Source organism: Aquarana catesbeiana, linkage group LG08, assembly GCF_042186555.1.
Source record: "Aquarana catesbeiana isolate 2022-GZ linkage group LG08, ASM4218655v1, whole genome shotgun sequence".
Taxonomy (NCBI): Eukaryota; Metazoa; Chordata; class Amphibia; order Anura; family Ranidae; genus Aquarana; species Aquarana catesbeiana.
Window position 1 is genome coordinate 99,021,254 of NC_133331.1, and position 15,410 is coordinate 99,036,663.

General features: G+C 44.6%; 1 protein-coding gene across 1 annotated transcript in view; it reads right to left on the reverse strand.

The window, feature by feature from the left end:
* Window positions 1–12,372: 12,372 nt before the first annotated feature.
* Window positions 12,373–15,410, reverse strand: part of HTRA1 (HtrA serine peptidase 1) — a 59,587-nt gene continuing 56,549 nt past the window's right edge. The window contains exon 10 of the mRNA XM_073596208.1: window positions 12,373–15,230. Within this exon, the coding sequence (XP_073452309.1) occupies window positions 15,062–15,230 (169 nt within the window). The 3' untranslated portion in view covers window positions 12,373–15,061. The remainder of the gene's footprint in view (window positions 15,231–15,410) is intronic.

Sequence of the window (15,410 nt, forward strand, 5' to 3'; positions counted from 1 at the left end):
AGCTGGGGCAGGGAAATTTGCCTGGTACACTTTGACGTTGGTGTACCAATAGCAGATTGCCCCCAAGTACTTGGCTGTGACACACCTAATTCTACACCTTCATTCCTCTCAGTGCAGGTCTCAGAGAGGACTGAAGGTATAGTGGGGTTGCAGATCCCAGCTGATGAGGATCAAGGAGAGGTCCTCTTTGTTCTTTGGTGTGGGTCTTTTAGGTACGCTTGCCAATGAACTGCATGGCAGGTCGACATGTGTCTCGTCAAGCATGTGGTGCCCCAGCAGGTGATGTTTTGGCCACGCGAAATACGCTTGAGACATATGTTGCAAATAGCAGCGGTGGGATCTAACGCACTCGTCTCAAAAAAGGCCCACACCAAAGAACTTTTGGAATAACGCGCAGAGACCGCAGCGCCCTGCACATGCGGAGCTCTGCGGTGTGATGCAGTCGGTGTGCTGCCCTTAAGCTGGCCCCTGGAGGGCATCCTGCCTCATTGGTGATGTGCCTCCTCCTCCTCTCAGGCACCCACGTGGAGTCAGTGAACTCATCATCCCATTCCTCCTCATCACTGGAGCAAACCTGGCAGTATGCTGCAGCTGGGGGAACATGACTGCGAGATTGCTGTCCTTCTTGGGCACCCCCTCTCTCTGGGCTCACGTTACTGCCTTCCTCTAGCTGGGTACCATCATCGGAGCCTTCAAATCGCTGGACATCCTCCTGGAGCATGTACCCAACACTGTGGTCAAACAGTTCGGGGGACTCCTCAGGAGGACATGGTGGGGCTAGGGAAGAAGAGATTGATGCCATTGAGCCGAGTGAAGAGGCCGCGTTGGCAGCTGCTTTGCCAGACAAAGTACCCTGAGCCTGGGTGAGAGAGGATGAGGAGGATGAGGACGGCTTGGTCATCCACTCTACCAAGTCTTCCGCATGTTGCGGCTCAACGCGGCCAGCTGCCGAAAAAAAGGACAAGCGTGTCCCACGGCCACGTGCTGATGAGGATGCACCGTCTCCATGACCAGCACTGTTGCCTCTAGACACAGAGCCTGCTTGCCCTCTTTTATTGGCTTGTGACTGTCTGCCTCTCCTTGTTGGCCTTCCAGACATACTAATTGCCTGCAGTGAGATGTAGCTGCACAAAGCTGGGATGTATAGATGTATATATATATATATATATATATATATATATATATATATATATATATATATATATATACTGATACTGCAGCTAGCAGAATCAACTGTGCAGAGGACGCAGTACACTAACTGTAAATACTGTAGCTGCCTGCCTGTGGTATTAATAGGATCAGAAGAACACCATCAATTTTCTTCAGGTAGCTTTAGGTGCACACTGTGCAGAGGACACAGTACACTAGCTGTAAATACTGTAGCTGCCTGCCTGTGGTATTAATAGGAGCAGAACAACAGCAATTGTCTTCAGGTAGCTTTAGGTGCACACTGTGCAGAGGACACAGTACACTAACTGTAAATACTGTAGCTGCCTGCCTGTGGTAATAATAGGATCAGAAGAACACCACCAATTTTCTTCAGGTAGCTTTTGGTACACACTGTGCAGAGGACACAGTACACTAACTGTAAATACTGTAGCTGCCTGCCTGTGGTATTAATAAGAGCAGAACAACAGAAATTGTCTTCAGGGAGCTTTAGGTGCACACTGTGAAGAGGACACAGTACACTAACTGTAAATAATGTAGCTGCCTGCCTGTGGTATTAATAGGATCAGAACACCACCAATTTTCTTCAGGTAGCTTTAGGTGCACACTGTGCAGAGGACGACACTACATTAACTGTAAATACTGTAATATATATACACAATACACTGTAAGTGCAGCTAACTGACTCGCCTGCCTACTCTATCTAACTTAAATCAAATGACACTGTCTCTCCCAACGCCGGAACACACTACACAGGGCCGACGTGCAGGCGGCCTTATAGAGTGTGGGGCGTGTACTAAACCCCCTGAGCCATAAATGGCCAAATCCACCCTGGCTTTGGCCAATTACAGCTCTCTGTACAGGAAACCAGTTGTGTCATTTTGGCATCATGTGAATTTAAAATACAAAGCAAACCTGAACAACATTTTAGAGTAACACAAAACATAGGAAACAAGCTATAAAAATGTAATCACTGGGTTTTCCAAATTTAATATTTATTTTAACATTTCTACTTTTTTGTCCAGTTAAGACACAGAATCTGGCACGATAGTTTGGAATAGGGCACATAGTCAGTGATGGGATGAGGAAGAAGCATAAGCAAAGGGCTTGGGAATGAAATGCTAAAGGGTTCTCCAGGCTGAGGCACATTAATACTCAGTGCTTATATACAGTGTCCTCCGACAGGCAGTGCCTAGATGTATATCTGTTGATTGGAAGACCTATGAAAACAGCTCTTTGCTTCCATTAAAAATGAATCTCTTTAGGTGTTACTGTGATGACGACATCCTCGTTTCCTCTTCGTATTACCATACGCAGGGGCCCTTCTTGTTTAATTGCCTCACTGACATCATTGCTTGAGGTCACAGTTTGACTGCCGATACTGATGATTACATCACTTTCCTTCAGCCCGGCCCTAAAGAAACAAATCAATGCCACAAAGACAATAATAACATGAGGTTAAATTAAAGAAAAGCATTGGCAAATGTATGTTCAACAAACATACACTTTAAAGTATTTCCTTATATAGCTGTCACATTTTTTTTACATGCTTGCTGCACCATATGTCCATTATTGTATTACATAAAAAGGATGACCAGCAATAGGAAGATTTTAAAAACCTACTGAAACAAATATGTATATCAGAGAGGGTCTGAGATGCTAAGATAAATACCAATCATCTATATCAGTGTTTCTCAACTCCAGTCCTCAAGGCGCCCCAACAGGTCATGTTTTCAGGATTTCCATTATCTTGCACAGGTGATTTGATCAGTTTCACTTCCTTAGTAATTACCACAGCCGATTCATCTGAGGGAAATCCTGAAAACATGACCTGTTGGGGCGCCTTGAGGACTGGAGTTGAGAAACACTGATCTATATTACTTAACAGATTGACAGATGTCAAAATATAGGAGAACACCTAATTAGAATGTGCTGCTCACCAGGACACCCTCAAGACTAGGGATGAGCCGAACACCCCCCCCCCCCCCTATTCGGTTCGCACCAGAATCTACGAACGTTAGAACCCCATTGACGTCTATGGGACTTGAACGTTCGAAATCAAAAGTGCTCATTTTAAAGGCTAATTTTCATGGTATTGTCCTAAAAAGGGTTTGGGGACCCGGGTCCTGCCCCAGGGGACATGTATCAATGCAAAAAAAACTTTTAAAAACGTCCGTTTTTCGGGAGCAGTGATTTTAATGATGCTTAAAGTAAAAAAAAAAAAAAAAAAAGTGAAATATTCCTATAAATATCGTACTTGGGGGGTGTCTATAGTATTCTTGTAAAGTGGCGCGTGTTTCCCATGCTTAGAACAGTCCCTGCACAAAATGACATTTTTAAAGGAAAAAAAGTCATTTAAAACTGCTTGCGGCTTTAATGTAATGTCTGGTCCTGGCAATATGGATGAAAATCAGTGAGACAAACGGCATGGGTACCCTCCAGTCCATTACCAGGCCCTTTGGGTCCTGTATGGATATTAAGGGGAACCCCGCACCCAGGCCCTATATACTCTGAACAGCAGTATACAGGCAGTGCAAACAAGACAGGACTGTAGGTTTGTTGTTAAGTAGAATCTGTTTGTAATTTTGAACTGATACATTTTTAAAGTGAAGCTCCAGCCAAAAAATCTGTTTTTAAGCTTTTTGGAAAACATAGGGAAGGGTTAGCACCCCTGTGACATTTGTTTTGCTGTCTCTGCTCCTCTTCAGAAGATTTCACCTCACTTTTTGTCCCAATGACAAATGTTTTTTTGAAAATGTGGGGTTTTTAGTGAAACAAGAATTGGTGATAAAGCATCAGTGGAAAGGAGAAAAGTTTTTCCCATATTAACTCTTACAGGAGAGAATTTCCCTTGCTATGGGGTAGATTTCATCTCACTTCCTGTTGTCTCCTTCCATTTGCAAGTAGGAGTCATTTGTAAGTTGGATGTTTGAAAGTAGGGGCCTGCCCTATATACTCAGCAGAAATTTGGGCCTTAGGTGTTGTTGTGGCGTCAACACTGTAAGCCCTCACAGGGCCCTGCTGTGAAATATTAGATCAACAATTGTAATTACATGCCCCTGTAGAACAGGGCCAGAAAAATTGGGCCTTTGGTGATGGTGGTGCTGGTGCCACAACACTAAGTCCTCACAGTTACTCTTGGTGGGCGCTGGAACGGGCCCTGCTGTGAAATATTATATCAAGAATTGTAATTACATGCCCCTGTTGAACAGGGACAGAAAAATTGGGCCTTTGGTGGTGGTGGTTGTGCTGGTGGCACAACACTGCAACCCCTCACAGATACTCTAGTTGGAGCGCAGGAACTAGCCCTGCTGCAAAGAATTGCAACAAAAATTGTAATTACATGCCCCTGTTAAACAGGGGCTTAAAAATTGGGCCTTAGGCACTGGTGGCGGCTCCCAGAACCAAAAATGTTTTTACAAGCTATCAGCATGATCATTGAGGAGGAAGAGGATAATTACTCAGCATAACAGGATAGTCACTCAGCATCAGTATAGGCAATCTTTGAATGGATCTGACATTTCAAAAAAAATTATTCGGTTACATCAGCATCAGGTGCTTGGTAGCTGGTAGTGATCCAAGACTGATTCATTTTTATGAAGGTCAGTCGATCGACCGAGTCGGTGGACAGATGCACCCTGTTATCGGTTACAAAGCCTCCAGCAGCACTGAATGTGCGTTCCGAAAGAACGCTGGATGCAGGACAGGCCAGTAGCTCAATTGCATACTGTGCAAGCTCTGGCCAGTGATCCATCCTCAAGACCCAGTAACCCAGAGGATTTTCGGTGGGAAAGGTGTCCAAGTCAGATCTTGCCCCTAGGTATTCCTGCACCATGTAAAACAGACGCTGGCGATGGTTGCTGGAACCGCTCATACCTTGGGGCTGCGGACTAAAAAATTGTCTGAACGCATCGGTCAGACGGCCACCTTCTTCACCGCTCCTTCTTTGACTGACCGAAGCCTCAACAACACGTTGTCCAGAAACAGGAGTTTGTAACCTCCCGGTCTCTGGGAACGCGTTGCACAGACCTTTCTGCAAGGCCTCCCGAAGATGTTTCATCCTCTGCTCCCTCTGCGACGGCAAGATAAGGTCCGCAACCTTACCCTTGTAAGGTGGATCAAGGAGGGTTGCCAGCCAGTATTGGTCCTTCTCCTTGATACCACGAATACAAGTATTCTTACGCAGGCTTTGGAGGATCAGGGAGGCCATCCAGCGTAGGTTTGCTGAGGCATTCGGTCCGGAGTCCTCTGGGTCACGAAGGACGACATGGTCCGCAGCCACCTCCTCCTAGCCACGTACAAGTCCATGTGTTTCTTGGGACTGATCCCTTAAAGACTGCTGCTGATGCTGAGTGCCAGGCTCCACCTCTATACTGACACAATCTTCCTCCTCCTCCTCCTTATCCTCTTCCTGTGTGATCGGCGGGCACGCAGGAACAGTGTCTGGATAAAGGGGGCCTTGAGAGCTAAGGAAGTCCTCCTCTTCCTGTCTCTGTTCTGCCTTAAGTGCCCTGTCCATTATTCTACGCAGCGTGTGCTCCAACAGGTGGACAAGGGGGACAGTGTCACTGATGCATGCACTGTCACTGCTCACCATCCTCGTGGCCTCCTCAAATGGTGACAGGACAGTGCAAATGAAAAGGAAATTTAGAGGAGCTGAAAAGCTCACTGAGATTGCTAACCCCAGAACATCTCCAGATTTACACACACCCAACAAATGTAAAGATTTGTTAAAGTGCTGTCAACATCATGAAGTAAACCATTTGAAATAAAGAGCTTGACATTACAGGGGATGGATGAAACCACTCAATCCTATAAATTGAGATATCTGTGCAAACCATTACTACACAATAAAATGGGACAGCTGAAAAAATACATAGAAAATACTTACATGTTAATAATGTATAAGCAAAACACTTTTGTCGGTGTATACAGTGCATCCAGAAAGTATTCACAGCACTTTACTTTTTCCACATTTTGTTATGTTACAGCCTTATTTCAAAATGGATTAAATTTATTATTTTCCTCAACATTCTACAAACAATACCCAATGTAGCACTAACTCTCGGTGGAGCTGCTGGTTTAAGCGGGTCTGTTACCTTCACTTTGCTTCCCTTGGTTTCACCGGCACCGGGTCTAGGGGTTCCGTTGAGTTTACTGCTAGACGACACACGCACCAACACTGGAGTACATTTTCAATGCTTTATTGAACAAACAAACTTTAGGAAGTAGCAGGAAAGAGGCGGAAAAGGAAACTTTCAGGAGAAACTCAAATATCTTCTTGTAGAATCTTAGCGACAAATGTCCTGGTAGAATTCAGATGACTAGGTGGAATGCGCTCCCCTTGTGGGACACACTCCTTGCTCGTCTGGATAGGCCTCTCTCACCGGTCTAGCAGCCAGTACGCAGCACGAATCAAAAGTCTCTGCCACAGACTTGTTTGAGGGGGGTAAGTCCGTACGATCCTCTGCCACAGGATGTATCAGATTTTCTCTGCAGTGAAAGTCAGTCACAGTGCTTGAACCTTTAAGCCGAACCGGCAACACTATGCTGTATAGTTACTTCTCTTGGATATGTCCTTCGACCGAGTCACCAGGCCCCTCTATAGACCAGCTCACCGCATGATCTCTCCAAGACAGGTCCTCCCCTGGGATCTCCTCGGCCGTCTAGCTTCGTCACACAGGACCGACAGCTCAGGACCATTCCTCGGCCGTGGTGGTAGGCCCCAGACAAGCCTCTGGACCCACCCCTGCGCCGCTGTATCGTGGGCCTCCCGATCGGAGGACCACGAGGTAGCTCCTTAACGCATACCTGTCGGCCAGGAGGGCCAGCAGGTGGCTGTAAAACCCCTAGAACATGGCGTCTGTCCCATAAATACCCTCTTCCCAGAATGCAACTCGGAGGACCACCTCCACCGAGCTTGTCTTCGAGACAGAGGAGCATCTATACACTTCGACACGTTGCCTTTCCAACACTGACCAGTGGTAACAGCAACACCCACCGGTCAGCACGGAAGCACACACAACGTCAGCCAAGCTGGAACAGAGGTGAACTTTTAGCCTTCCTAACACAATTCACTAAATTTACCTAACCTGCGGTAGATTGCAAATCTACCAGCGCTACATACTCCCCCCACTTTAATAGACGTTGTGCTCAACATCTGTCCCAACACAGTAACAGTAACTCTCAAGCCAGAGAGTAGCATTTGAGTTTCTCATAACTTTAGATAGGCAAAGAAAAAGAGAAAGGACAGTACAAAGACATTATGAGACTTATCCTATAACAATATGTTCACAGCCGCGAACAAAACCACAATATACGGTAATTATACACATCCTCACTAACTAACTAGCTGAAAAGCCTCCCAGCTATAGATGTAATCTGATGATCCCTAGAAAAAAAACATATTTAAGCACACATATATACACACTGCGCAACACCAGGAGCAAAGCCTCATTTAAAATGAGACTCTCTTCCCATTATCTATATTAGAAAAAATATATACTTTTGGAGTCCATCCCTGCATAAGAACTTTTCTTGTAAAAGAAATCCCACCGGTCAGCACGGAAGCACACACAACGTCAGCCAAGCTGGAACAGAGGCGAACTTTTAGCCTTCCTAACACACAATTCACTAAATTTACTTAACCTGCGATAGATTGCAAATCTACCAGCGCTACATACTCCCCCCACTTTAATAGACGTTGTCCTCAACGTCTGTCCCAACACAGTAACAGTAACTCTCAAGCCAGAGAGTAGCATTTGAGTTACTCATAACTTTAGATAGGCAAAGAAAAAGAGAAAGGACAGTATAAAGACATTATGAGACTTATCCTATAACAATATGTTCACAGCCACGAACAAAACCACAATATAATTATACACATCCTCACTAACTAGCTGAAAAGCCTCCTAGCTATAGATGTAATCCGATGATCCCTAGAAAAAAAACATATTTAAGCACACATATATACACACTGCGCAACACCAGGAGCAAAGCCTCATTTAAAATGAGACTCTCTTCCCATTATCTATATTAGAAAAAATATATACTTTTGGAGTCCATCCCTGCATAAGAACTTTTCTTGTAAAAGAAATCCGGCTAGCAAACAGAAGTCCTTGGATTTAAACACAGAACAGGATCTGTAGATCTTGACCACGCAGATCTCTTTACCCTGTCACTATCTAGCTAAGTAACTTTAAAGTGGTAGTGTCCATAATTTACCAGTAAAACCGAGGATCTGGCAAAGTCACATATTTTCCTTCTTTATCTACAGTGGTAATAAAGTACACAGCATTGTCCTTTCCCGGTCTGCAGATTACCACTTTATCAGCATAGATATGCCGACCATAGTTCCAATGTACGAAGCATCCGTTGAAACGTTCATCCATCCGGACAGAACATCCAGTCTTTCTGAAGGGCTTAGGCACAGACAAGTAGTCCCAAATAGCGTCACTATACCAAAGCTCCCGATTAGCTTTAATCTCCCGCATGACATCCTGGGGCACATAGGGGAACTCCAGTCCATACTCTGCGGCCACACGCTTTTTTAACATCCTTTGCAAGCGAGCAAGTTTTGGCAAAGGTCTGTCTCTCCCCATACCAGGCGGTACACAGGAATCCAATGACTTTTTCACCATAGACCCAGCCGGTGTCTGTAGAGAATCAATAACTTTAGACAAAGTCCCAGCAACAGCACTGTGCGTCTCCACACAGGGTGTCGTCTTCCCAGAACTCATGGCAGTCCATTCAGGAAGGGTCATTGTGGAGGCAACATCTTCGCCTTGTGACCACAATAGCTCTTGCGACATGGTTTCAAACAAGTCATCATCCTCGGAAAGATCCGGCATAGATTCTATTTCCGAGTCCCTTAATTCTTCCGCTGGCAAATATTTATTTACAGTCCCCAACAGTGGCTTACCCGTCCCAGGTGTAGACTCTGGTAGCTCCGGCTCAGGTAACCTCTGGGGTAGGCCTCGGCCGCGGGAAGCCTTCACAAAGCCCACCTTCTTCTGAGTAGGTACTACAGGAACAGGCGTAGTGGATTCGGCTCCACCACAAACAAATACTCTCCACACTGTGGATATCGGCCAAATGGACAAAGATGCATGGCCAATCCTCCACATCGATGGCAAGTCATGCTCAGTCCCTCAACATCTCCTGAGGTATACAGGACAAACTTCCCCTGCAGCTTCATTCGAACTCCAGTATCCGTGAGCAGAGTTCCAGATTGCACAGTATTCATCACGGTGCTTGCAGGGAACACTCTGGGTCCCACAACCGATTGCAACGCCGGAAAAGACATGGCCACACTCTGATCTTTCAGCACGATCACGAGGCTTCTCTTCTGGCGCCAAGCACACTACACGTGTCCCACACGGTAGCAAGTAGGGTAACTCCTCCCACTTGTTCTTTCAGTCACGTAGCTCTTGGGCTTCTTCTGGCGCCCAGCGTCTACGCACTCAAAAGAAAAGTCCCGCAGTTTAACCTTTCCTCTTCCTGAAAAGATTTTTCTCAAAGTCCAGCTCTCTCTGTAAACTCCCGGTAAAACACTCCACTGGGTTGCAACAATTGTCGGTCAACAAATCCCGGACGACGCACCCACATGTAGCACTAACTCTCGGTGGAGCTGCTGGTTTAAGCGGGTCTGTTACCTTCACTTTGCTTCCCTTGGTTTCACCGACACCGGGTCTAGGGGTTCCGTTGAGTTTACTGCTAGACGACACACGCACCAACACTGGAGTACGTTTTCAATGCTTTATTGAACAAACTTTAGGAAGTAGCAGGAAAGAGGCGGAAAAGGAAACTTTCAGGAGAAACTCAAATATCTTCTTGTAGAATCTTAGCGATAAATGTCCTGGTAGAATTCAGATAACTAGGCAGAATGCGCTCCCCTTGTGGGACACACTCCTTGCTCGTCTGGATAGGCCTCTCTCACCGGTCTAGCAGCCAGTACGCAGCACGAATCAAAAGTCTTTGCCACAGACTTGTTTGGGGGGGTAAATCCGTACAATCCTCTGCCACAGGATGTATCAGATTTTCTCTGCAGTGAAAGTCAGTCACAGTGCTTGAACCTTTAAGCCGAACCGGCAACACTATGCTGTATAGTTACTTCTCTTGGATACATCCTTCGACCGAGTCACCAGGCCCCTCTATAGACCAGCTCACCGCATGATCTCTCCAAGATTGGTCCTCCCCTGGGATCTCCTCGGCCGTCTAGCTTCGTCACACAGGACCGACCACCTCCACCGAGCTTGTCTCCGAGACAGAGGAGCATCTATACACTTCGACACGTTGCCTTTCCAACACTGACCAGTGGTAACAGCGACACCCACCGGTCAGCACAGAAGCACACACAACGTCAGCCAAGCTGGAACAGAGGCGAACTTTTAGCCTTCCTAACACACAATTCACTAAATTTACCTAACCTGCGGTAGATTGCAAATCTACCAGCGCTACACCAATAATACCCACCGTGAAAGAAGTTTGTTTGAAATCTTTGCAAATTTATTAAAAATAAAAAATGAAAAAAATCACATGTACATAAGTATTCACAGCTTTTGCCATGACACTCAAAATTGAGCTCAGGTGCATCCCGTTTCCACTGATCATCCTTGAGATGTTTCTACAACTTGATTGGAGTCCACCTGTGGTAAATTCAGTTGATTGGACATGCTTTGGAAATGCACACACCTGTCTATATAAGGTCACACACTTAACATTGCATGTCAGAACACAAACCAAGCCTTAAAGTGCAAGGAATTGTCTGTAGACCTCAGAGACAGGATTGTATCGAGGCACATCCGAGGAAGGGTACAGAAAAAATTCTGCAGCATTGAAGGTCCAGCATCCATAAATGGAAGAAGTTTAGAACCACCAGGAACCTCCCTAGAGTGGGCCGCCCCGGCCAAACTGAGTGATCAGGGGAGAAGGGCCTTAGTAAGGTGGGTGACCAAGAACTAGATGGTCACTCTGACAGAGCTTCAGTGTTTCTCTGTGAAAAGAGGAGAACCTTCCAGTAGAACAACCATCTCTGCAACACTCCACCAATCAGGCCTGTATGGTAGGGTGGCCAGACAGAAGCCACTCCTCGGTAAAAGGCACATGACAGCCCGCCTGGAGTTTGCCAAAAGGCACCTGAAGGACTCTCAGACCATGAGAGGGCCCAGACTTGAACCCGATTGAACATCTCTGGAGAGATATGAAAATGGCTGTGCACTGACACTCCCCATCCAACCTGATGGAGCTTGAGAGGTCCTGCAAAGAAGAATGGGAGAAACTTGTAGCATCATACTCAAAAAGATTTGAGGCAGTAATTGGTGCCAAAGGTGCTTCAACAAAGTATTGAGCAAAAGGCTGTGAATAATTCTGTACATGGGATTTTTTTCATTTTTGTATTTTTAATACATTTGCAAAGATTTCAAACAAACTTCTTTCACGTTGTCATTATGGGGTATTGTTTGTAGAATTTTTAGGAAAATAATGAATCTAATCCAGAGTCATCGGCTTGAAGAAGGAACCAATCAGCAGTTCCGAAACACGTCCCATTTTGATGACCTACTTCCGGTTTGCAGGCCACGCTGGTTGTCGTCCCCTCCCGCTGATGTAATTTGCGGGATTCATGTTCCACAATGACTTTGATAGGGTGATTGCTCCACCAGTGCTTCCAGAGCTTGTGGCATCCATCTGCTGGTCACCCTGGGATCTTCTGCTGCATATCGACACCACTGGAAACCTATAACAAACTGGGACCTTCCTGATGCCGGATCACCTGCCTTAAAAATGAAATGCTCCCTTCATTTTTATATCCTGTAAATCTCAATCCCTTAAAGGTTTCCATACTTTGATACATGTAAGCTGCTATGACAAACTTTGTACCATGTAAGCAGTCTCTGTAACATAAAAAATAATAATAATAAATAATAATAATAATACCATAATAATGGTGAATTGTGGGTGGGGTCAGCTGTCCAGCTACATACAAACTGAGGGAAAACCTTTATGATAAAAAAGAAAAAAAATGCCCTGGTTCTACTCTTCTATACAGATGTAGAATAAGCTGTATCTTTTAAACCATGCCTATTTATACATGCCCCCTCATAACGAGCCACACTGCTATTTTGCTGTAGTGCCCACTGCTTTATGGTGGGCCTTTCATATTACATCAGGCGATCACCAGCACTGAGATGCAAAAAAGGAAGAAAAAAGGGTGAAAACAATCATTTTATTAAACAAACATGACAATTGTTTATGATATACAGTGCTTTAGCAAATGAAATGCCATTCCAGTTAGAACTTACATGTACTTTAAATTCTTAGATGCTCAGCTCATTGCCAGCAAGGAACTACAGTGTCACACGTTGGGTTAGATGACCCCTACTTCCAGTTCAGGGGTCAGCAGCATATATTCATGAACATATGCTGGTGCATTCCTGGTATTTTAAGTGGAAAGTTGCTTAAGTTGGGTTTTCTAAAGCTTATTTCATTTAATCCAAATTATGTCTATACAAATTTTTATTCTGTTTTGTTCTTCAACCAGTTCAATTACTGAACATTTAGGCTGGGTTCACACTATGTGTGCGCGGGGCACCGAAGGGGGTCCGGTGTGTCCCTGTTTACCGTTTCAGGTCCAAATTAGGCCTGAATTTTTGCCTGACTTCAGACCTGAAACAGAACCAAAGACACACAGGACCTTTCTGCTGTGCGCTCTGCCCCTGCCCCGTAGATGTGTGAACCGGCTCCATTGAGAGCCAGTCACAGTCTTCTGCCATGCGAATTGAATGAAGGGAAACCCACATCCTATTCGCATAAGTGTGAACCTAGCCTGAAGGATAAAGAATATGAGACTAGCAATGTTTACTATCTGGCAAGTCTCTAAACAAACATCCAGGATGGACCTACAGACTTTATAGGCAGCATTCTGATCCCTGTTTAGAGACTCACTAGATAGTTAAGCTTGTGTCAAGTGTCAGTTTGCACCTTTAAAACGAAAAACAATCAGCTTTCCTATGTCTGTCCTCACAGGTTCACTTTAATAAAAAATTTACATATATTGAAATGTACCAAAGGGGAAAAAAGTAACACCAAACTTTTATTAGCTGCAGGTCACCCCATTCAGCATATTGATAACTATAATGTATTTCTCAATTTTATGTACTATTCATGACATTGCAAGTGCAAATATGAATGAATGTGCTCAAACTCTTCGTAACCCTTAGTGTAATCAGATTACAGTTGACTGCACAACAATTTTGTTAAGTGATGACATATGAAAGGTTGTGGTTCTGTTACACAAAATCTTTATTGCTGTTTGCTTTGGCTTGCTTGACTTGATGATTGCCCCATAGCATTGACATAGCACTGCCAGATTTATGACATAATGTTATTAAAAGATAATGCTTTTTGTTATCTTAAAATCTAACATAAAATAGAGAACTTGTCTGTGCCTAAAGTGCATATACAGCCAGGTGAACACAATGTAATAAGCACCACCCACAGGCTTCATGAAAGCTATAGGTGAACACTAAGACCCCTTTCACACTGGGGCACTTTTGAGGCGTTTATGCGCTAAAAATAACGCCTGTAAAGTGCCACTCAAGCCCCCCCAGTGTGAAAGCCTGAGTGCTTTCACACTAGGGTGGTGCACTTGCAGGACAGGAAGAAAAGTCCTGCAAGCAACATCTTTCAGGCAGTGCAGAAGCAGTGTATACACCACTCCATCGCCCCTGCCATTGAAATCAATGGGCAGCGGCACTTTGCGGGTGCTTTTAACCCCTTATTCCGCCACTAGAAGGGGTTAAAAGCGCCCTGCCATCGGCTGAAAAGTGCCGCTATAACAGCAGTAAGGCGCTGCTAAAACTAGCTAACGCCCCCCCGCCCCAGTGTGAAAGTAGCCTAACTAGGCATAGTATATTGCATATGTGCATATGTATGCTTCAAAATGCTACATGAGCTACATTCACCAAACAGAGACCTCAGCTCTATGTGGTCAGACAATGGCTTTAAAAGAAACAGGTGGTCATGTATAATAGTTTTCTTTTTTCTTATTGGCCATATAAATGTCATGGCCAAGAAAGAAAAGTCTAGGCATTTACTTTCTAAGATAAACATGTAGACTAAAATAGAGGCATTGGCAATGTAATAGGGGTCACAGCAGTCACAGCTACAACTGGGCCCCTGCTCCATTTTGTCCCAATCCCCTCTACTGTCTGCAACCCACATCTACAATTACTTTTTACAAAGAGTGTGACAAATGAAGAGGTGTTGGTCATTCAAATCCTACAAAGCACAGCTGTACAGGGAAGCTGCACTGACCTGGTACAAAGTGTAAAGATGCCCCATGATGTGTAATGCCTCCCATCTGTTTGGGAAAGTGACACCACAAATCACAAGACCAGGTACACAGGACATACAGGGGAGCCCCACTTCATTGTAACTTTGGGCCAAAACAGCTTCCCTGCACAGTTGTGCTCTGTAGAATAGAACTGATTTTCTATTCTGACCTTTCCATAGGAAACCAGTTGCGTCATTTTGGCATCACGTGAATTTAAAATACAAAGCAAACCTGAACAACATTTCAGAGTAACACAAAACATTGGAAACAAGCTATAAAAATGTAATCACTGGGTTCTCCAAATTTAATATTTATTTTAACATTTCTACTTTTTTGTCCAGTTAAGACACAGAATCCGGCACGATAGTTTGGAATAGGGCACATAGTCAGTGATGGGATGTGGAAGAAGCATGAGCAAAGGGCTTGGGAATGAAATGCTAAAGGGTTCTCCTGGCTGAGGCACATTAATACTCAGTGCTTATATACAGTGTCCTCCGACAGGCAGTGCCTAGATGTATATCTGTTGATTGGAAGACCTATGAAACCAGCTCATTGCTTCCATTAAAAATTAATCTCTTTAGGTGTTACTGTGATGACGACATCCTCGTTTCCTCTTCGTATTACCATACGCAGGGGCCCTTCTTGTTTAATTGCTTCACTGACATCATTGCTTGAGGTCACAGTTTGACTGCCGATACTGATGATTACATCACTTTCCTTCAGCCCGGCCCTAAAGAAACAAATCAATGCCACAAAGACAATAATTACATGAGGTTAAATTAAAGGAAAGCATTGGCAAATGTGTGTTGAACAAGCATACACTTTAAAGTATTTCCTTATATAGCTGTCACATTTTTTTTACATGCTTGCTGCACCATATGTCCATTACTGTATTACATAAAAAGGATGA